The 25113-nt window shown below is 40.1% G+C and overlaps 1 protein-coding gene across 1 annotated transcript in view; it reads right to left on the bottom strand.

Annotated features, from left to right (window-relative positions):
• BCL11B (B-cell CLL/lymphoma 11B) overlaps positions 1 to 25113 on the bottom strand; it is a 101453-nt gene that overhangs the window by 51292 nt on the left and 25048 nt on the right. Inside the window, exon 3 of the mRNA XM_019518593.1 lies at positions 5870 to 6085. Coding sequence (XP_019374138.1) covers positions 5870 to 6085 — 216 coding nt within the window. The remainder of the gene's footprint in view (positions 1 to 5869; positions 6086 to 25113) is intronic.

The following is a 25113-nucleotide window of genomic DNA, read 5'->3' as shown; positions in this document are numbered from 1 at the left end:
GACTGAAAAAAATAAAATCTACCCACTTTGCTGCTTAGTCCAGTGGTGTTTACTTGCCCTGAACACACTTAGCCCTAAACAAACCATCATTTAGCAAACTCTAAGCCCCTCAATGACAAGAGATAAATTCATCTATTCCAATAAGTAAATTAAAAAAACACCTCCCTCCATCTTGTTCCAATAATTTTAAATTTGACTGTGGCCAGACAACTGCTGGTTGATAGCCCTCCCCCACTCACACATATGCTGTTTAAAAATGCAAAATCTAGCCCGCTTTTTAATATTTCTGATGTCAGTGACCGGTGTAGGCTCTCCCCATACAGTAACTGCTTTAAAGCGCTGCATACAGCACTGCATTAAAAATTAATTACACATGCTATTTTATTGATAGTGCATAATGTAATGAGCACCAGCTGTGCTAAACATCCAAACTCCTTTTTAAGACAGCAATAAAAAAAGAAAGAAACTGCACTTCCAAATGCTTCTCCTGTCAGAGGAGAAAAACAGCAACATCTTGTATGGATTTGAAACAGAATTCTTTGATTTAGCTCTACATTTGGAACGTTTGAAGAGTTCAGACTCTCGGGCTCAGCACAGTGGTAGGAAATCCAGTTAACTCTCTAAATGTTGGAGCCATTGTCTCTACTGTAGGCAATATTTCCTTGAACTCTTTTGTCTTGAGACTACTAGATGCTGTTCTACCCGTTAATATTGCAATTAAGAGCCTTTCTTTTTCCTTGGAAGTCTGGAAATTGCAGCCATCCACTTTTAAGCACCTTTAAATATCCCTGTTGCCCCTGCTGGTTCTTAACTTTACATAATTAGGACTTACTAAGTTATACTGATAGGGTGTCTTCCTAGAACAAAGCCTAAGCCACACTTAAATTGCCAGCACCACTGCCCTGAAAAGCATCCTAATTTTAGCTGCCTCAGTGCTGTCTTACAGCCCCTAGTTTGATTCCTGATAAACATACCATGTATTAAGAACAAGTTTGTGATTAGGTATATCTAGTTTGTGGTTGTATCTGATTTTCAGAATTAGATAGATAGATGGATAGATAGATAGATAGATATAGATTCCTTACAGTTTTTAATGTATACATTTTAACACATCTGTGCACATTTTAAATGCCGTGTATGAAGTCACTTTTTCTTCAGCATGCTCCTTGCATGCTCCTTGCATGCTGAAGAAAAAGTGACTTCATACACGGCATTTAAAATGTGACTATTTGGCTAAAATAAATAAATAACAGCAGCCCTGACTAATAGGGACCTCCCACCTGAATTTTAGCTATTACAACCCATGCATAAATCATTTTTTCACTACAATGAGAAGATATATTTGTAAATGACCTCACTGTTGTGGTAGTTGTCTGCATTCACATACATTCACGCTGCCCAACTCCTCTTTCTCCTCATAAAAAAAGGATATAAAGAACAAACTATGTCTATACACTGGGTTGGATAGATTTTTTTTCCTTTTAATTTTTTTTTAAATTCTACTCAGCAAGAAGCAAGGAGCAACATATCAACCATTGTCCTGGAACTTGATGAGTTAGGAGGTTTTTTTGCTGGAGGAGTTTGTATTCTCTGCTTTGATTATTGTTTTGTTTTCCATTGATCCTCCAGTGTTAATAAAGCCTGGTCTGGAATGAAACAAAAGCTTGCTTTTTGTTATATTATGAAATGTGCCGAATACATACCATATCATTAACATAAAAGTTTTTTAAATAATGCTGCTTTCTAGACAGACTGTATTAATTGCATCAGGCTTTCTACAGCAAGGGTGGTCTAATCTAGTGCGATTTCCATTGGCTGAGTCCAGTTATAAAACCAACACAAAATGAATACTCTGATATAATTGAAGGAGGAGAAAATATTCGGCTGTTAAAACCTATTATTTACTTCCAGGTATTTCTTTTATCTTTATTGTCACCTTACCCTGTGCCAAAAAACACCAGACTAGTTAAATAATACAGTAAGTAGAATTTCAGTAGCGAAGTAAATTGATGTTAACTTTACAAGATTACCATGTGATTTTTAGACTGTCCTAATGACTAATACCGCTGATTCCTTGAATTAAAGGGAGAGTGTTCTATTTTCTCTGAGCTAGGGTCTTATGTCTTCCTCTGTGTTAGACCTTGAACTTCAGAGCCCTGTCCATTAATCATTGCTGTCAGTGCCCACTTGCTGTTTTTGAATATGCAACCAAGTATCACAATCACTTTCCACCTCCTTATCTCAGTGCCTGTGTGGGAAAGAAACTGTTTCACTGGTTGACTAGCTAGCTATATGTGTATTAGACATTGTATGTGTACATATAATTATCTTTATATATGTATATAAAACCCATGGTTATGGAACCAACTCCAAAGGCTTTGGATCAGGCCCGTATGAGTACCAGTATAACAGATAAATGATTATTACATTCTGCCAATTGCAATTCATTTATAGTGTTTCTACACTTCGAGATCTTTGGGGCAGTGATATTTTTGGTTTGTACAGCATACTTTAAAGTGCCAAGTACTCTGGAGCTGAAATTTTCAAAGCCCAGCTCCGATTAACTTTAATAGGACTTGGGCATCCAAACCTCTTAGGTAGCTTTGAAAATTTCAGCCTAAATGAACACTATTAATGAATCTGCAACATAAAAAGGAGCCTGTATTTATAGCAAAGATGTATCATGAAAAAACAGCCTCACAAAAAGCTTTGCAATGTTCATATATGTACACAGTTATACACTGTTTTACATATAATAATCTGTCAATAATCACTGCCTCTGTTATAGAAAAAAGGCTGCGTTTTATAGTTAATTTATGTAGTACTTATTAATGAAACAAAAAATGAAATTAAAAAAGCACCTTTATCTGGCAAGGGGCAAAGCAACATGAGTGCTGTACACGTTTATATTTTAGATGCAAGCTACATAACACTGAATTTCATGATTCTATTCCAAGTTCTAATTAAATAGGCACTAAAAACATTTAAGCAAGAAAACCCAATTCAATTGATGGAGGCCCCTGGGGCAAAAAAAAGACAATGTAGCACTGATATTTGTATATATTAAAAATATATATTTAAAATATGGACTCTCACTTACAGACTCTCCATTCTGCGTTGACTTGCACACAAAATTAGCCATGCATAACAGAAAATAAACAATAATACCTAGGACCATATTTTAAGCATCAGCTTTTGCACGTGAGCACCCAACATTCCACGTACAGCCAACCGCTCAGATTCACAAGCTCAAACTGCATGGATTCCTAAACACCCGATTTGTGAGTGCCAATCAAAGACCATGGTTAATCACAAATGCACATGCAGCTCCAGCTCTCAGACTGGAAAACTAGAGGCTACTCCAAAAAATTTCAGGTTAACATTACTGAATGTTAAATAAGCAAGAGATGAAGAACATTACTGAATGTTAAATAAGCAAGAGATGATGAACAGAATAAAGGTAAGAAAGGAAGGAGCAGAAAAGGAGGGAAATGTCAATGGCTTTTGTTCAAAGAATGAAACAATTCCTCAGAAACGGGAACAAGGCTGACAGAATAAAAAGCTAATCAAGTCAGAGAGACAAGCAGATCCCTAAAGCTGGAGTGAGTAACTCTCTAGTGTACATGGCTACAAGAAGAGGAAAGAACAACGCCAAAATCACTGCTGGCATGATTATACAGTCAACACAGAGGAAAACTTATTTTTGTTTCTTTTGTGCAAATCATTTTGGGCGCAAGAAAGACCCTGCTTCACTGCTCTGTGCATTGAACGATGCCCAAACTCATCAGCTGTGAACACAGAAGAAGATAAGAAAGGGTTAAATAGATATAAGCCTCCTTTCCAAGGGGAGAAAATGTTTCTTTCAAGCAGAACTTGACCAACTCCTGTCATAAACACTTAGCGTGTGCTTTGATATAACCTATTCTCTAAGTGCCATAGACTGCAGCAGTAATTATAGGAAGCCATGATAACAGGTCTATCTCCCCACAAAGCTGGCATCGCTCTTTTAGCAAATAGATCATTCCAAAAACTAACAGTGCACAACTTGAAGCAAGGACTGAAAGTGTGTAAAGTACAAAAACCCTGAGTTCCAACGTGCTTTAATGAGTTAGTCCTGCCTTCCCTTTCTATTTTTAGTTTTACTTTCTCCTGTCTCCATTAAATATCTGCATTAGAAGCAATAGGGAACCCAGGTTTCAGTTTATTGTCACAACTAGCTACTTAGGAAAGGTACTCATGCCTACACTACACCTAGGAATACAACAAAACACAAAATAAGAGTTCCCATCTAGTTTGTTTTACTAGTTACAGGGGGAAATAAATCTGTCCTTTAGACATTCTGCATCATGCATGAGGACCCAATTCTATACCCTGGTATATTATTTTTATGCCACTGTCAATCCAGTGGAGTCAACAAAGCAAAACCAGATTAATATAGTGGAGAATCAGCCCTACAGAAATTACAACCAGCTCTCAGTGAACCTGGAAGGAGTGTAACAACTCGGATAGTAAAGCAGACAGAGCAGCCTACATTGTCTGAATGCTCTTTAATGAATATCATATAATCCTGGTTACGTGAAAATGTTCTGAGAAAACTGACTCCACCACCCACTGAAGTCAAAGGCAGCTTTTCTATTGACGTTAATGAGCTTTGGATTCAGTTCTAAAAGAAGGTGCTGATGTGTGGTTTTAAACCTCCTCCCGAAAACACTACATCCTTCAAGCCTCAAGGTTCCTGATGAACCATTTAAAGTATGGGACTTGCAAACCTTCTAGTCTTGGTTCAATACATGAAATTTCCTAACTACCCCGCTCTGTACTAGCATTCCCCAGTGAAAGACAAGTGGTATTTAAGGAAATATGACCAGGTAGTATCCAAAGAATCTGAATCAAGTGTACCTCGATGCAGTCACTGCTGTAACTGCTGTAGTTCTAACTGTAACACATTTGAGCAAAAAGCTTATGTGACGAAGTTTATGCTGCCCTGGCAGTAGGCCAGCAGGGGTCAACTCCTGAAGGCATTACTCACTTCTTACACTGGATCCTTACTAAAGGTTTAAACCCTATGATCCTTTGCAGTATTTACGCAGCATTATTCTGTGGCATGCCTGTCAATCATGAGCACGGACTTCAGAATTTGGCCCAGCGGGCATTTTGCAGAGCAGAAGAAGCGCATCAGGATTTTGTCTCAGCTAACTTCTCTTTCAAGCCTTTCCCATTTTCACCTCAACTCACCACAGGTCCAATCTTACAATCAACTGAGCCTGTCTCAGAACACCTGCTGCTTTCATGAGGTCGCATGTCAGTCTCCTCCCTAGACTGGTCTGGTCTGCTGACCTCCACATCACCTTCCCCACGTGGCAATGACAGAAGTCAGGGTTTGAAACACCACCCAGAAAAAATCAGCAAGGAGAGTTTTCTCAAAATCAAGGGGAGTGCAAAAGTGCATGGAGTGCTTGCATCCTGAGGAAAGCCTTTAACAGAAATGATTAGGGAAAAGCAAAGGATCTCAGATGTTTAAAGTTATCCAATTAAGCTTAAAATAAACAGCCCAAAAAGATGAAATGTTGATACCAGGGTATTGCATTATGTGAGGATTTGCAGACATTTGTTCACAATGTGGCATAAACAGACCAGTGGCAGCTGACGGTGACATCTGAAAGTGAGTAGATGTGGGGGGGAGAAAGGAATGGAGTCGCACCCCCTTTCCCGGCTCCCATCCTCTGCGATGGTGGGCAGGGGATGATTAGGGCATTTTCACTGCCTTCCCAACACAACCCAATGAAGGCGGCTCTCCCACAGTAAAGACGACATCACGTGGCAGCACTACTGACCTTCAGATAGCAACAAAAAAAAATGTTTCTATTACCTGACAACTGACAATGACATCCAAATGTGCCTGAAGTCTCAGTCTGAGTCTCAGTCTGAGTCCCGCCAACTGAGACTGCACGTGCACCACAGCAGGGCAGGCTAAGGCAGGGCGGGAGAGAGGCCAGTGCGCGGAGAGGTGACGTGATCACTGATGTGTGAGGGTGGGAGGAGGCAGCTAGGGGAGCCCCCGGCAGGTTTGCAGGCCTGGACGGCCCTGGAGAAAAAACAATAGAAAAAACTGTCAGTCGGATCTAAGTTTGAAGGGACAGAGGAGGCATCACAGGGAAAACAGGAGAGGCGGCGGTGGATTCTGCCTAGCTCACTCCCTACTTTTAGTTAACTAATTTATATGTCAGGCTGAGACCGGGGAGACTGATTGGAAGGTCAGGGAGGAGAAGCCTGACTGGGGGAGAAGCAAAATGAGACCTAGAGTGCTATGAAACCTCAGCTTGCTACAGGCAATTTTCTGGAAGCAAATTCTGACTGGAGGGGCCCATGGGAAGGGGACAAGGAAAGGAGACGAGGTGGCCAGGGAAGGGAGCTAGAAAAAGGTGGAGACGGTGTAGATGAGAACCGGAGGCGGTTACCAGAGCCACCAGCACGTGCTTAGGGACCAAATCAAAAGGAGGATTATTGTTTTATGGCTGTGTTAATGTATTTAACTGACACAAAACTGGGTAGGCTTTCTGCCGAGCTGCTGCTGAAACAGGCTCGACACACCAGCACAGACAAAGTGCAGCGACTTACAGCTCAAATGGCTTCATAGAAGTGCCAGGAATCAAGCTCCCAGAATAAAGCATTCGTGGGCTGCTGTGCTTGCTTCCCATTTGAGCTGCAGCCAGTTATGCATTTTGCATGCCCCATTTATGTATTCTGTTTCCCTACCAAGGCTATAAAGAATGTAGCAACCTTTTTCCCTAATAGCTGAAAAATTATATTGTATCCTCATACTGTATTCTTTAGCCTTAACGCATCTAGAAATCATCTACTACTTAAAGCTGTATTTAGAATCCTCTCCTGCTCCACTAGAAACACTCTTTCTCATCGGCATTAGTCTGAAAGGAGCCCTACAGCTTAAAAAATTAAAATACAAACCTGAAGACATGTAAACATACACAAATATAGACATACAGGCATACAGAAACACAAAAGTGCATGTGTGTGTGTGCACATACATGCATACACACGCAAATAGACCCGATGTACAAACCAAAGCCTTGCCTAGTGTAAATCAGCACAGATCCATCTGAAATTAGTTGAATTACAAAGATTTATCCCAGCTTATAATTTGGATTTACATGTTTATTTAAAACCATGACTTCCATTTAAATTACTAAATAAAATGTAGTTACTAATGCAGGGCCAGTTCTCAAATAAAGGTATGCGGTGCAGTGGTCGCCACTAAAAATTTGGCATTTGCCAACAATTACCACATGGTGGTAAGTCAGAAACCACATTTTCTCCCTATATTTAGATCAGGAAATAAGTGTGTTAATTGTCAGGTATTTTTTGGCATGCAGTGGGTTTTTTAATGATCACAACTATGTGTGTGTATGCGCATGTGTGTGTATGCACACATGCACACATATGCATAATTACACATACACATAGGAATAGTGAAAAGAAATATTTTGCCATAAACCTTACAACATTAGAAAGAAGCATTTTATAATGTATCCTCTCCACCTCGAGAGTCCCACTTCGAAAACTATGCCTACATGTTGATCTGACAGCTACACATGTGAGGCAAAGAGGGATACTTCATCCTTGGCACAGCATCCAGCACTCTAGTCTGCAAGGACTGCATTTGATTTTGTCGTTTATCTTAAATGGCTAAGAGACCACCAGTGCAAAACATTTGTGTGAAGCTTTTGCCAAAACCACAAGTGAAGAGTCTAAATTCCCTGTGTAAATACTTGAGCTTCAAGCATCAAGGATAAAAATTGTGCTCTTTTGTGAGGCTGTTTTTAAATAGAAGCCATCTCTCCAGCTCATGGGACGGATTTTTTTTTTTTTTTGCAAGTGTTTGATCTCACTGGAAATGTTACAGAAACAGGTAAAGATAACCATTAACTGGGCTGTATCTATATTACATTCTGGATAAGACTGTGCCAGGCAAGCAGAAACAGATGTCAGACATGAGATTTCTATATGTAGAGAAGTTGCTTCATTGTAATTTAAAGCACAGTAATAATGGCAGAATTTTCATAAAGCAGGAAAAAGCTACAAACAGGATGAAGTACCCCCAAATTATTGTGACTACAGTTCTATTGTTAACAGATAACGCAACTAAATAAGGTTGGCCCTTGTCTGTTTTGATCACATCATTACCTGGGAACCTGCCTATTGCCAGGAAAGTTATGAGCTTCAAATATGAGTCTTTTTGGATACTCGGCTATTATATTCTAAATGATATTGCAACCAGTGTCAGATCACTACATACCCAGGAGTGAAAGCACAGTCTTTGCACCATAATGTACGTAAGAGCTAGACTATGACAGACAAGGAATTCAGGTCACACCTGCGCATTTTGACAGCCCACTGCTATACTGAAACTTTCCAGGGAAGTTCAGGGGTGGCCAAAATGTATGGACCAAATGAGGCCCATGGACATCTTTACTACTAGAGACTTCACTTATTTTTAATAGAGAGGTTCAACCTGCAAACAGCACAGGTCCTAGCATGCCAAAATACCCAGTGGTTTGGATCAAAAGGGAGCAGTTTTTCCAACAGTCTCAAGGCCACACCTTTCCATTAAAGACAAGGCTAGATGCAATCTGCTCCATTTAGTCACAGCCCTCAGGCTCCTGAGAAGATGGCCCTCAAATGGGAATAGTTAGGACATTCCTGTTCTCATCCAACATATCTTGTTCTAGTGAGGGAAGGAAACAAAGGTTCATATTAGAAGGAGGTTTCTATCTATATTAGAGCCTTTCAGTTGGAGAAGTTGGGACAAGTAACCTGGCAATTTTTTTTAGATCGCGCCTAATAACTTTACCCACAGGGGTTTTATGGCACAGATACCTGTGGTAGCAGGGACTAGACTCCTCAGTGACCCAGGAGCTCCCTTCTAGCCCCAGTTCTCTGTCTCCAAAAAAACACTCATCCTGAAGAGGAGGAAAGAACCATAAAACCTAATGCTGACAGATCTTAAATGCATCCTACCACTCTGGGTGCTGTGCAAAAGGAAAAGTCCCATGGCACAAAGACCACAAAGCCAAATCTTCCTTTTCACCAACTACAGACCAGGCAGTGCTTTTTTCCCCTCATTTCTTTTATCATATTTAATAGCTCAAAAATAAATGCAGAGTTTCTGAGACCTAAGGCAAGTGATAAACTGGCAAAAACAAAATGCCTTCAAAATACACACACAAAGAGGCCTCATTCACTGACAACAGGAAAAAGGGCAAAGGAAAAGGGGTTATTTTTGGAAATAAGAAAAATCTCTGTCTTGCTGTAAAAGTGGCACTGGTGGGGCTCAGAAGCAGCTCCAACAGGTATGTTAAAGAGGCAACTGGGTTTTGCCCTTTTCAGGGTGGTAAGTATATTCTCAGTTCAAGGACTGTACTTAAGGACAAAAACAAATGCAGGAGGTAAAACTTCATTGGCATAAATGTGTTAAGTGATGGACAAATACAAGAAAAAAAGATTTTTGCCCTTTTAAAGTGATGCTGTGAATTCTCAACTCAACCACAAGTTACTGAAGTAGATTCAGGAACAAATTGTGTGGAATTCTATGAGTAGTGGAGATCTGACAAGACAATGGTTGCTTCTTAACTTAAAAATATGCTCTCCTAACTACATCAAATGATTCAAGAGCACTTTGTGCTCAAGGATGCATGGATCTAAGGAAAAGTGGGGTAAAATTTTAGAGACTACTTTGGAAAATTGAAATAAACACTTTTAGCATACATGTTTATAAATCCATGCACCTACATATACACATACACACACACATATATAACTTAGGGGGCTGAGGCAATTTCTCCTGTTGAATCAGCCCCAGGGTATCTATCACCTGCACTGCAGATCTCTAGTCTGCATTCATTCTGCATGTGGAATTCCCATTGATATCAATAGGAGTTTTGCACGTACAATGAGTGTGAAACATGCATAGAGAGCTTTGTAGGCTAGATTAAAGATCTGCATTGCTGACATGACAGAAGAATTTTTTTAAAAGCCTTACATTGCATACAAATTGTATACATATTAGTATCTCCCAGATGTAGCTAAGAATAATTGTTGCTCCCCATCATTTTTAAGCTTACTAAAAAGAATTTAAGGCAAACGCAATAGGCCCCTCCTGCCCAGCTCTAAAGGGAAATGACTGTCAGAATTTGATTGAAAATAAAATAATCCTGAAACTTTATGATCAAGGCATAAGTGGATGCATCTACATGAGACGCTTTACTGCGCAGTAGACCTAATTACTGTGCAGTAAGTCTCCAAGTACACAGATGCAGATGCTTTCTGCACAGTAATTGGCTGTAAATGTGAGTAAATGTGCTACCTGCAAATGCAAATAGAAAATTTACTCATGATTAATACTTGTCCAGTATCACACATGTAGATACCTGACTGGGAGCAAATGGGCTCCTGGTCAACCAGGCAGCAGGAGGCAGGAGATTGCTCCCTGCCCCCAGGAGCTGCCTGCTGCTGAGGCACCAGAGCCCAAGCAGGGACAATGTCCCCCTGCCCTAGCAGCAGGCAATTCCCAGAGACAGGGAGCAATATCCCAGCCCCCACCAAGAGACAGTTGTCTCCTGGCCCCAGAGCTAGAACCCAGGGGGAGCCTAGAGCTCTCCCTGGCTGCTGTAGGGCCCAGTTGCAGGGCTGCAGGGAGTGGAAGCTGTCTGCTCCTAGAAGCAGCAAATCTGCTCCTGCATTCCTGCATGTGTAGACACATGCCCAGAAGAGTTTACTCGCGAGTAGTTTACTCGAGAGTAAACTGCTCATAGATTATATGCACATGTAGACGCACCCAGTTCAAGGTCTATTTTACTAGGTCTAGGCATAGATGAACATACTGGATGTATCTACACATACGGTTTAATGAGCAGTAGGCTATTTTACCATGCATTAAAATATCACATAAAAACTGTGACATTACACTTATGCACAATAAAATAGTCTATTGCGCATTAAACATCACTTTAAAAGCATGCAAATGCGCTACTGAGCATTAGTGCAGCTTAATGTGCATTAGTTTAGTACCTCAGCATTTATACACATACATTTGTCTGCTCTGATATGCCAGAGATCTGATGCATTGGAGCAGACTCGATTAATCAAGTCTGCTCTGCACACAAGCTGAGATGCCTGGTGCTGCATTGTATGTATTTGTATAAATGGCGAAATGTGCGTCAGCTCTGAGAAAATGGTGGTGGTGCACTTTTGAACTAAACACCTTTAATGTGTTTGAGTTCAAGAACATGCTGCCGCCATTTTCTCAGCACTGATGTATATTTTGCCATTTATGCCTATGCATGCACTGCAGCGCTCAGGCATAAGCATATGTACAAATGCCCTCACATTGGATATACTAAGTTAATGTGCACTAGAAAAGGTGCATTAGTGCATGTGTAGACATGCCCACTGCCTGGTACCTGTAAAACCCCACACTTCTCAGATACGTCTATGTGCAGTATTTGACTCCCATTGAGTGATATAAAGATGGAGCTGGTGCCAGCATGTGTACATCAGAGAGTTTAAGACAGACCCTTTGATCTACCTTTAGAGATCTTGTCTAAGGTATTGTTTTAAGTGCAATTTTTTATGTAAGTATGTGCCTATTTTTATTTTTCTTTCTCTATGTATCACATTTACCTGTGGATGTGTGTGCACATTTGAATAAGGCTCTCTGCTTTGTGTGTGCACCTATGTAGGTACGCTTGTGTATGCCACTATTCTCCTCTGGACAGACAGATAGACAATAAAAATCACTTAAAATAATGGTAGGTATCTGTTTTAAATAGTCCAGTACTGGAAATTGAGAGGCAGCCCCATTCTATGAACTTGGTACATCCAATAGTGCAATGAACATATATTAGCTAAACTCTCCAACAGATTTTAAAGCCTTCCCTAAAACAAGTTGTTTTGTCTGTGTTACAGGCGACAATATGGATCTTCTCCTCCTTATTTCTCTTAACTCTTCTTAAGTATTGTTTGTCACATATTCAGGCAGACAACCATAGGCACATACGCACAGTAGCATGCACTCACACACACACACACGCGTGCACACATACAGAGGTGGAGGCACACATATGTATATAGCACCAAGCCAGTACACACAGAGTACACACAGAGGGGTCCTAAGGCTTGAAGGCACACCTCTTTATAGTACCAATACGCATAGCAAAGCATAAGTGAGAGCATACACTGAGAGAGGCAAATGGAGATATAAACAAAGTGGCATATGCAGAAACACACACATGCTCATACACATTTATAATCATATGCAAGAATACGCACAGATCTGTGGGCACACACACCCCTTTTAGAATATTCAAACTCACACAATGTCTTGTGTTCTTTTAGAGCTAAACTTTACTTATCTGCCAATGTGAAATGCAACGTTGTGGAGGGGGAATTGCTTGGGTTTTTTTCTGGCAAACAAGGATTCCCTTTGAATTGATACATTTCTTTATCCCAAGGATTCCAAATGATAATGCATAAATGAGTCATAGATCAAGAACAGCGACGTTGTGAGCAAGGAGGAGAAGGAGTGTGAGTGAGGGACACTGGCACAGAAACTTGACAGTACCCTAACTCCCCCCCTTCCTCCCCCCATGCCAAGACATTAATTCTCACAAGTCGGAGAAAATTACTATGCATGAATGCAAAAAGCATGATCAGGAGTAATTAACATGGCTTCATATGCAAATTTTATTAATGCAGAAGTACAAAGTCATTATGCAAATGAAACTTACGTCAACTCTCTTGACAAATATTCATCTCTAAAGCTCAAGTTTCTCTCTTCTAATTTTTTATTTTATTTTTTTTTGGGTGTAAAACAAAAAAGTGACGAGGACTGTTTGACAAGTTTGCAAAGTTGTTTTTCAACCAAAGAAATTTATTCTCGCATTGTTGATATTTTTTTTTTGTTGTTGGCAGGTACACGACAGCTCATAGAGAAGAGAAGGGGAGGGGTGTGGGGGGAAGAGAAAGCTACCAGCAGCAGGCAGCCAATCAAAACGCCAGCGGCTGTAATGAGCGCGATTGATGACTGTTTGGCTTTACTGCAGGGTAATGAACTAGAATCCAGTCTGAGGAGGAAAAAATATGAATATTCATGAAGCTGTGCTCCTGCCTTTGATGATTAAAGAAATTTTTAATATTCAAATAAGCGCTTGCCAAGTGATTAACAAAGAACAAGCACGCAGGAATATGGAAATGGAGCTGTGGAAGATTTGGGAGTCACAGTCTGTGCAGGAAAGACAGCACAAAATTTCATAAACAAGATAGGCTGATAACCCAATTCAAATTTGAGCAAATAAAGGGGAAAAAAATCCAATTCCTTTTCATCAATTGAAGAATGTCCCAGTCACTTTGTCTTAAAAGTATAAGGGGAAAGAAAAAAACTATGTAGTAAGACTGGGGGGGAAAAAACAACCCTGTAATTAAATGTACTGCTTGCTTATAAAGAGAGAGTCTCTGGTTAGAAACTGATAGGAAAATGAGTAAATCGTCTGTGTGTTGCAGGGCATCTTAGGGGGATAATTCTGCATAGTGCTTACAACCTACAAAATAACTGAGAGGCATCAATTTGATGTATATGATTTAGATAGAAGTCAAAGATGCACTATGCTACCCACATCAAGTCCATAGAATGAGATCACCTTACTAGAAAGGACACCCTAGGATGGGGCCATAATCTGGAAACAAATATATATATATAGAGAGAGAGAGAGAGATGAAATTGGATTCTTGGGAGGGAGCAGAAAAGGAGAGTGCATGAGGGTCCCAGCCATCCTCCCAAATAATCAGTTGGTAGAAGTGTGTACACTAGGTCCAAGTGAGGAGGTCCTCCCCACCCACAGGGTTTCTGAACAATGCTACAAAAATCCAGCAGCTTTACAGAATGTCTGGAAAGTTCAGGCTCTCACAGTTTAATAGCTCCACTAAGGATTCACACTGAAGCACATAATAACAGTATTAGATGCTAAAACGATTTTGCAGTTAAAATACATCTAATTAGTGGCCAGAAAAGTCCACTTTTTTTGCAATTGCCTATAAGAGATAAGTTGAGTTCTACCTTAACTGAGTACCATATAGCTGAGCTCTAACTGCCGCTTAAGGGACAAAATACAGGTCTTTGAACTCTTACAGCAGTTGAAATCAGACTCACCTTCTTTGTTATTAGATCCCAGGGTAGCACAGGCCTGTTTGGCTTTTCCTGCAGATCTTTACAACCTCAGGTTAATAATGCTCTATTTTAAAATCTAAAAAAAGCATATTCTGGGTACCATTAAATAATTAGCTGATCTCTTCAGAATGTGACATTTCAATTCTGCTTTAAACAAAACAGTGAGGATAGTGCTATAAGCTGCAGAAAATCACTATAGCTGAAAGCTTTAAAAGGAGTTCCAGTAAATAAACACATAATGGACCTGATAGGGTTTTCTCTCAGGTCCCCTCCATTTATAGAGACCAAAAATATCCATTATTTATGAACCACAGGGGGAAAAAGGCCTAAATGTAAATAAAGATAAGGTTAAGCATCTTGCAAAGTTCCTACTGAGACACTGTCTTTCAAATGATGCCAAGAGCTCTCGAACATGCCCCATTGTATCTAGGTGTGTGTAGGAGGCTGAAGTGTTATGTTACATAACATACATGCTGCAGTGGTTAATCACAACCAAAACTGGTAAAAAAAAGACTGACTAGGAGCCTCAGTTTTACGCTGCCTGGCTTTGGTTAGTTTGAGTCAGATCCTTAACCAAATATAAACACTGTCTTTTTGTCTACCCAATTTATACTAGGAACATTCTGAAAAACATGCCAGGGAAGCAACTAAAAGCTCATCCAGTTAGTTCCAATGGCTCTTTCTTTATATAGATACATACAAGCTAAATATTTTCTTACACTTTCTTTAAAAGGCTCCCCATTTCCTCATTTCTAAATAGCAACCATACATCGGTGGGTTAGGTGAATATACATTTCAGTACACGGAGTCAATGTGAAAAGCATTAGGGTCACCAATCAGACTCTAAATTTAAGTGCCTCAAATTGTTCATGGAACTGTGGCTGCTGTCAGCAGTTAGATGCAGTGGTAGTAATAATAATAATAACAATAATAACAATAAGCCTTTCATTTCTCTAGTGCCTTCCATCCAAAGGTCTGGAAGCACTTTACAAGCATAAATAAACTGAGGTTAAAACACCCCATGTGAAGTTAGTAAATGGCTAAGTATCTGTTTTGTGCATGCAGGTCTACATGTGTACAAATCTATGTTTCTAAACATCCAAATATTTATGTATCCTATTATGTGTCCTCATATTAAAAGGATAGGTGAAAGATACTTTTACTTACCCAGCAGACCACGTGACTTTGCAGAAGTGGTCCCTGCTATGCCTGAAAACTGCTTTTGAAGCGCCAAAAACAATGCTTTAGGGCATGCTCATTTTAGTTATCTCACTATTTGGCACCAGATGATGTCATATTGCATATTTTGTATGACACTCGTCAGTGTCTGTACAAACACACCCTGGATCCCATACAGGGGCTTTTGTTACAATGTCAGAAGATCTGACTAGAGAACCAGGTCAAAAAACCAAAGGACATGAAAGGCTATACCTAAAGTCACAGCAGGGCCACTGAGCCAAACTTTGTTGATCTGTTTTAATCTCTCGCAATTAATAGTCAAAAAAGAAGGAAGAGGAAAAGGAAGAGAAAGAAGAAAGAAAAAATGCCCATTTTAATTTGCCTGTATTAAATATCAGAAGAATTACTCACCAAAACCCAAACAATTATGGGCCATATTATACCACCACTCTTCCCCACACCATGACCTTTAAGCCAAGATGTTTTGTTTCAAGGATATCTGTCTAAATTTCCTCGAACAGTGTTTTAACCATGGGGGGAAAAGGGAGGGAGATATGGTTAAGTGGAAGGTAGATTTGGACCTAATATACCTGACATGAAAGAAAATAAAGGCAATACTATTTCCTAGCTGAGATAGCATAGTCTACTAGAAAGGGAACTGATCTGGTGTTCAGGCTGGAGGGTGGTCAGCTCTGAAACTGACTTCCTGTGTGACCTTGGACTTGTCACTTTACCCTTCCATTTCTCCTTCAATCCTTTGTCTGTCTGGTCTAGTCAGACTGTAAACTCCTCAGAGAAGGGAACATCTTTTTACCCCATGGGTGTGTAGTGCTTATTACAATGAAGCTCGGATCTCAGCTGGAGCATGTAGGAGCTACTGTAATAAAATAATAAGCAATAAGAATCACTCTGATTTGTGAAAGGTTTAAGAGAAATGCAGGATTACCAATAAACAGTGCCTCATTTTTTCCCCAACTTTATTCTCCAATTCTTATAATTAAGTCCTAGGGAGTTTCAATGGTACTAAAAATCCTTGTGGGGATTAAATTTTTTAGCCCTGTTTATACCACGAATATTTCTATAAGCCAGCAAATACAATGATACAATCATAATTAAAATATATAATCATCCCAATAAAGGACTGTAACAATTTAACAGACTCTAGCTTCAATGAAGGGGGGTTGGAGGATGGAAACAGGTGTTTAAAGGGCTGCTATGAGGGCCAAGAAGTCTATAGATATCAATATAACATAGATATAAATAATCTTAATAGCTGCTGCAGTTTTCAGATGCAAAATGAAGGGACTAGAGAGGAATCTGGGTTAATGAGGAGTCAGTTAGACTGACTATTTCACTTCTGAACTTGCCCATTTGGGATCAAATAATGTTAACAGCCACTCACATTTCACTATAGACAAGCATCCTCAGGCTGAATTTTGGCCCTTGGAGAGGAAGGCAGAGAGAATGTGCTACTTGTACAAGTTCCTCCAATCTGCTCCCTTCTGCTCTTCCTCTTTCCTCCTATGTCTCCCTTTTTCTGTCTCTGCTTTCCCTACCAAGAGAAAAACCCAGTAGCAAAATCAGACTGTTGTAGAGGCAAAGCCTCTCAAAAGCAATTTTCTTACCATGGTGAACCTGAGGGGGCCTAAGGGACAAAATACATGGATAGTGAGGATCACAAAGCAGACAAGATAGAGATCAAGAACAGAGGATGGGAACAGAAGGGAAGAGGAAAGAGAGAAGAAAATGAACAGTTGAAGATATGGGGTTTTTCTTTTCTCTTTTTTCCCCCTCTCCCCTTTTTAAATTCCTTCATTTTGGTATTAAAAAAAAGCAAAGGAGATTTACTGGACAACAGTATGCTGAGACCATGTTAAAGCTGAGACTGTCTCCACAGGAAATACAAATATAGGACACTCACAGCCAGAGGTGGAATTGGCCTAGTTCAGGGAAAGAACTAGGTAGAACACCAGCTTGTACTCCAGAAAGCTTAGTCCAGTGGTTCTCAGCTTATTATGACTCAAGGCTCCCTTCACTGAACTCAGAGCACTCCTTCTGGCACTTGAGGCACTCCTCCATAACTTTTCAAAATGTGGGTGAATTGAGTGGCACCCAATTTAAAAAACTAATTTATATATTATGGTGCTTACCCCCTTGCAGAGAGGCTGGGCAGTGGGGATGGAGGATTGGTTAGGTACTAGGAACAAGCTTGAGCCTGTGTTTATCTACTTAGCTTATCTGCTTATCAACTTACACCTCACTTATTTCCTCAAACCTTGCAGCACCCTTCAAATGATCTGGTGGCCCCAACACCCTAGTTGAGAACCACGGTTCTCATCATTTTACTGAAATAGGAAACCTCCCAGTTGGGAATGGCATACCATTCAGTACAGACCTGTCTGGGATTACAGATACCCAGAAACATGGGCCCTGGGCAGGGACAACTGTTTCTATTAATTTAATCAGGGTGTTCACTCTGAAGGCTAATAACAATAATTAGGCATTGCCTAACGGTGAGAGAGATGGCCTGCCACTCAGGAAACCTGTCTTCTTCGTGTCTTTGCCACTGGCCTGCACAGTGATCATGGGGCAAGACAATTCACCTCTCTCAGTTTTCCCACCCAGAAAATGAGGATAATGACCCCAGCTTTTCTTTGTGAAACAGTTGGAGATCTGCCAACACAAAATGCTAGGTACAATCTAAATATTACAGCATTGCTAACTATTTCAAAGTATGCAAGAAAGTGGGAGAACCATCAGATGATTTCACTGTAGAGCATACAGAAGAGAAAGGTGAAAACCACATTTTCATAGTTTCATAGTTTCTAGGGTCGGAAGGGACCTGAGCAGATCATCTCGTCCGACCCCCTGTCATGGCAGGAAGAGCACTGGGGTCAAATGACCCCAGTAAAGTGGTCATCCAACCTCCTCTTAAAAACTTAAAAATTTTGAATCTATTTACTGTGAAGGGTAGCTTGAGTGGATAAAACTGAGCATGGGGGCAGTGTTTGGGAGAGTACCATTACTTTATTTTTCCAGTTCACCCTCTGTTGATAGCATGTTAAGCTACCCACATTAGAAACAATGTATATTAAGGCATATATTTAACTGCCCATCTGCTAGTCACAAATTGTAGACATGAACAGTATAGGTGAGTTAACTATGCTATGAGTAATTTTTCTTTTTATGTATAAATTGTAACTGCAGTGTCTCCCCATGACACAGAATTGGAGCAAATATAGTAAAGAATGGCAACAGCTCATGGAAAAGGAATTCAATCTAGATTTTTAAAATGAGGATTAACTGTATATGAAACTCCTAAAGGAGAAATTTCATGAGTGAGGTTGTAAATGGTCCCAAGTTCAATATCTTGATGGACAAATAAAGCAGGCAAGGTACCAAGTAGCAAATTTTAATGTGATCCCAGAGTCAGGAGCTTCACAGTGATTTTATACATCAGTAGCAGGTTCTCAAGCTTGATTCTTAATGTACTGAACAAGCATTATGTCTGAGTAAGTAACAGAAATATATGAATAGTAATCTGGCTTAAATTATCTACACAAGTCTGACAAACAAACAAAAAAACCTAGGAAATGCAATGAGTAGCCTATTATGCAGTTAACAGGTGATATAATCCAGGATTGAATTGATATTTTATCTGTGAAAAGTATATTTCATATCTTGAGCTCAATCTTGCTGCTATAAAAATCAAAGATAGCTGGGCCCAAAACACTTCTTTTCGAGTTAAATTATTTCTCCCTTGAAAAGTGCTGACTAGATGAAATGTGGATGATTAGATCATAGCTGGGGAGGTAAAACAGTAGCTCAAACTAGAAAACCCTGTGTTCCTTACAGCATAGACGCAGGAGTTGGAAAAGTGGCTGGCCCCAAGAAAGCAAGAGTCATTTGAATATAGGGTGTACCTTTGTAGTCAGCTTCACTTTGGACTTGATTCTCTGTTCACTTTTTCTGAGTAGGATCTTTAGCCCATGAGAAGTCCCTCTTGTGAGCAGGGCCAAACTGACCCCTTTGTTATCAAAGTGAAATAGATTTCTTAGCAAAGTATACTTAAAAAAATTAGGTGAGAAGTACTGTACTATGAGAGGTCAAGCAAAGATATCACTGTTAGTCATGTACAGCAAGAGAAAGCTCTATTCAATTCATCTGAGTTATCCTACCTGAATAATTGCCAGTGGATTTTTTGTTTTCTTTTTAATGAAAGTGTCTATACTCTGAACCTAGAGCTTATTGCTTTAAATCATCCTGTAACAAAATATTTGTGTAACCACTTGTGTTCCCAGCAAAGTCTCTGAAATGTCACTGATGAAAAAAGAGAGAAAGAGAGAGAGAAATGAACTGGCCTGTAATTAGTTTCAACAAAGTAGTCCTTTTAACCCTGATTTTCTAGATGTAGATGGCATTTTAAAGGACAGGTGATAGCACATTGAGAAATCACAAATAGCATCCTGATATATTTCATTCTAAATGGCTTCTTTATTTTAATATAATTTACCAATTTTCAGCCTTTTAACAAGTAATAAGAGAAAATGTGCATACATATTAGAATGGGTAAAAAAGTAACACTTTGGATCCCTAATTTAATAAAGATTGTTATAACACGCTAATACTAGTATCATTATTCCTTCTGATTCAATATTCTAGTGACTAGCTGTAAGAGAGGTTTATGTTCTGCTGAGGTTTATACCACTATTTAATGTAATTAAACAAACTGGCAGCAAAAACCTCCATGGAAATATAATTTCTATGCAGACTATTCCCACCAGAAATCTGGAAGAATCATAACACACAACTTTAATTCTGTTTTATTTTTTCCCTGATCTGAAACTGATCCTGTATTCCTTGAACTTTGCAAAGTGAAAGACTGAAGTCATTTGGCTTCCAAAGACATGGTGTTACAATAATAATCGGCAAAAAAATGACTCAGTGAAGGCGTAAAAGACAATGCCTGAGTAATTACGCTCAGCATGTGTTTGTGGCTGAGGCTGGGGCATGGAATTCTGCCACCTCCAACCCATGGACAGGGCCAAAGGTTACAATGTACCACAGTCCTGGCTTCTAAATCCAGCACGTATCAGGCCTCGCCCTACCCTGCACCAGACTATCCATTGTTAATATGAAGCGTGCACGGAAAGTCCCAAGGGCCATTTGGTCCATGTTATCCCCCCACCAATCCCTAGTATAAGATCTCTGTGGAGCAGAGGGCCTTTTGTGAGGCCTTCCATCTAGAGTGAGCCTCATCATGATGGAATTTTAGGTAACCAGTAAGAATCTCTATTTTGATCAAGGGTCAGATCCCAGATCCACTTAAATCAAGGGTTGCCTTCAGAACAGGATCAAACCCTTACGCTGGGCTCAAAGAGTAGCCATATTCTAGGCTTTTGTAGAGAGGAAATTACTACTTTTTCTAGTTTTAAAATTAAATGGAAGTAGTTCACATGGATTATGACCCCTACAAACTCCTGCTAATTTCAACAGTAACTTTGCCTGCATCACGTCTCAGGATTAGGTTTTATAATTAAAAATCTGACATTGAAGGAAGGCTGTATATGCAGAATTGGGCCCAACGGGTGAAAATATAAGCAGGTGTAGGCAAAATTCATCTTTGGGGTATGTAGCCCCACTGACATTAATAGCTAGGCAATATACAGCTCTGTATGTCTTTATGCAGACGTCTGGCTTAGGTATCATTCTATAGTCCTTACCCAGGTGAAACCACTCCTGAAATCAACAAAATTATCACTTCACTAAGAAGACTGAGCCCTCTGATGGACGTTTGGATTTGAAAAGGAAATAATATAGTAGCCACCCCTAATGCCCCTAATAGGCATGGTAACATAAAAGGGAAAAGAGCCAGCCTCATCTACAGCAGCAGAATAAATTAGCAGAGAACAGAGTCAAGACTCAGTTGAAATAAACGTTCAGTCACCTTTCACTTATGTCTGTGAGGGTCTCTGTTGGAGAAACCACACGGAAATTATACCCACACCCATTCAGATGGAGGACAGGGAATGATTAACTGAACAGAAAAAAGCCTGGTTCCTATTATTGCTATCGCCTGTTCTTTCACCTCCACAAACACAAATAGTCTTTCTAAAATAAGGCTTCTGTAATATAAATCCTAATTTCCTTAAGCTGGTCTCATAAATTGCCAGTATCTAGTTGCATTTTCCCATTCTGCAGCTTTTAATGCCCTTATTCTACATCCTAATTTCTTTGGGAGTGGGGGAGAGAGAGAGAGAGAGATGGGAGAAGAATCTCAGTGTCACTGAAAAAAAAGTCACTGGGTTTTGCAATCCAGCAGCTTACTTGGCAGGGAGAACTGCTGGTTGGCATTATCCACTCGTTTGACAAAACTACTATTTCTGGGCACACACTCAAAAACAGGTAGGAAGCAAATGCTGAGAAATAAGGAAGTAAAAACAGCCAACAGATTTTTCACTACCAAGAACGCCAAGAGTAAACATGATTTATTTAGCTGTGTTTAACGTGTCTCTTCTGCACTAGACTGCAGAAATCTGCTTGTATTTAGAGAAGGAGGAGGGGAAGGAGGAGGAGGTGGGGGGATAAAAAGGGAATCCATTACAGCGCTCCACTGGTACTTTCTGAATTGTTCAGTCACACAGTTTTACTGACTACAAGTATTTTCTAACCCAAAATATATTCATGTGTCAGAAGAAAGCAGTGCTAATCTGCTGTTAATTAACATGCTGCTGCCAACAAAAGATGAAGGACCCAATTCATCCAAACAATATTTACGTGGGTGTCACATGATTTTACCCCAGATATTTTCTTTTCTTTTCTCACTTCCCCCTCAGCACACGAATTCTGGGGATCTCCAGCGAAGGAATCTGAGGCTTGCAGGTCCAGTGGAGGGGAGGCTTCCCAATGAAAACAATGGCCAAGCTCGCCATATTTTTCCAAAGGACTTTTCAATTTACAACACCTGGACGAGGTAAAACCTTCCTTTTCCCCTGGCTGCAGAAGGGACCCATCACATGCTCACACGTGAAATTTACTTAAATCCTTATTCAATTAAGAAGCAGCAGCCACCTTTTGGCATTGTGCCCACAGCAGCGGCACTGCTGAGACACAAAAAAGTGGCATATCAAGCATACTACAGCACTCCATGTCTACAGAGTAGCCTTGGCAAGGAGGGAAAGGAAATGGTAACTTTGCCCAAACAGTCTCAGGATTGGGTCTTACGGTTAAAATAATCTCACACTGGCATTGCAGAAATGCTGCATATGCAGGTTTGGGCCCACAGTCTGACAATACAGGCATGTTTGGGCCATACTCATCTCTAGGCTATTCTGGGCAAAATTCATCTCTCCGCTGACATGAATGGCTTAGCAATCTTAGCCCTCAGCCTGGATGTCACATACGTGGGGCACGTGCCATTTTGCTCAGGGGAGTATCGGGGGAAGGGGAGGAGGAATGTTTCATTTTCATAACAGCAGCACTAAAACAAGCAGGGATACACTCTCGTTCAAAATGTAACGCAGAGATCTAGTGGTGTGAGCACAAAACTTGAGGCCAGGATTGCCTCAGCTCTACTCCTGTCACTGTCATCAACTCCCTTTCAAGACTTTGGGCATGTTGCTTAGTACCTAATCCTTAAAACAGGCCCTCAAAAGCAGCTCAGACTATGTGGTCTCATCTGCACAGCAGCAAAGCAAGATCCTTCTTATATGCCACATACTCATGTCCGTGATTTATTTGTTGATATTTGTAGAATGACTGAAAGGAAGAAGCTTCACAAATGCTAATGCTGAGTAGGTTTCAGTAAAATTTACGACCTTTGCTCTAGTGATGGGAACTATGTTAGGAGCATTGGTGCAGAAAAAGGGACAGTGGCCTTCAGTATTTTTAAACACCAAGTCATGTAGTCCTGCTCTGAGGAGAGTCAAATGACACAAAGCTTAAACTCTACACTTGTGTGCTTATCATTGCTACTGTTGGTGGAGCCACAAGGGTAGCAGTAAATTGGCATATATATCTTAATGCCTATAAGTGGTAAGGAGAGGTATTCAAGCATGATTTTAAAAAGAGCAAAGGTTCTTGCATAATTATCTCCTAGGAAAGGTGTTTCTGCCAAGAAGGTGCTCTGAATATCTGAGTTAGCATTTCACCCAGACGGGTCACATTGTTCCTTTCAATAACAACCAATCTCCGCTGGGAAATATGTACATTCTGCCATGCTGACTCTACCTCTCACCCTAATCCCCAACCCTAAAACCCCCATTTGTCATTCTAAAATTCCTCATAGCTCAATCAGCACATCTTCCAGATATCCTAGACACATCATGTTCTGAAGAAGCTCCTTCTGCTCTCTAGTTGTATGAGCTGGCACTAGCCTTTGCAATATTACTGCTCCCTGTTCCTCCAGGTGGGCTTTCTACTGCCCAGTGTTGGGCTCTGCACAGACAGAAACCAATGAGGGTAAACTACACGGAACAAACATAGTGAGCATGCTGTTGCACAAATCTATCACTCTCTCTGAATACCCAGCATTATTGGAGGGCAAACCATCTTTACTATTTCATCAAGGTAGTACAAGCAAATCTAGAACAGCTTTTATCATGGAGGAGCAGGCTGGGTGCTCTTTCTCGTTCCACACATGAAATATAGATTTTTTTAAAACCTCAATATTTATTATTTTAAAGGCTAAGTCTTTACATTTTAAAGATTTTTGAAAGGACTAACTAGCCACTATAGTCTGATGGGGAAGCAGAGAGACAAACAAGCATTTACATCATGCATTCGCCCCCAAAATAATACAGGAGTCAAGGGCGGTAAGTATCCCACAAAAGACAATGAAAAAATGGAAGGCGACATGGTAAAATATCACCTACACAACTACTGCTGTCATTCTGGATCTGTCTGTGCGAAACCTTTAAGAGCTGTAGAGGCTTCAGCCAGATTAGTGTCTAGCTGACAAACACAACTCCTTCCAAGACAAAAAGTATACCTTGACAACAATCTCTTAGACCATTTCTGCAAACATATTTTTCCATTAATGAATTGTTTTAGTGAATTTTAATGGTCAGATTAAGAGTTCTGGAGTCTGAAGTCCTAGCCTTGCCCACAGGGAAAATATAGCCAAGACAGTGTTAGTCCCAGGCATCATCAAAATGCCCTGCCAATGGAGTGTAATCTAGAGGGAACACTGCTAAATAATTTCTCGTGGTTGCACTGAATCATTGAAGTAAGTAAACCAGATGCTAAACTGGCATTAGTTCCTACACAGTATCACCGAAGTATAGAGTGTGTCTCTTTCAGGCAACAACCCCATACAATCAGGTGCACTTCAACACCTAAAAGAAAGCATATTTCCCTAAATGATGAACTTTGCAATATGGGATTGCTTTGCAGGGGGAAAGAAATTGTTATGGGTTGGGATTTTATTTTTTAGTTCAGTGTTTTATCTTTTTCTGCAAAGAAACCCTGTACTATAAACATTAATCAAACACTATATTGTATCTTTTAGTCTTGAACAATTATGAGTGCAGTTTTGTGATCTTTAGCCATATTTACTGATATTCAAAGGCAGATTCTATCTTGTTAGATTGTTATAAATGGGACCCCAGGGAATCAACACACAGGCTGAGGCAGATGTGAAAGCTTTCTTACAGTCTGTGTGTTTGAGTTTCCAGTGCTGAAATTATAAATGTTTC

Source organism: Gavialis gangeticus, unplaced genomic scaffold (assembly GCF_001723915.1).
Source record: "Gavialis gangeticus isolate Ggan-Ray unplaced genomic scaffold, GavGan_comp1, whole genome shotgun sequence".
Classification (NCBI taxonomy): Eukaryota; Metazoa; Chordata; order Crocodylia; family Gavialidae; genus Gavialis; species Gavialis gangeticus.
This window is presented reverse-complemented; position numbering and strand designations above follow the sequence as displayed.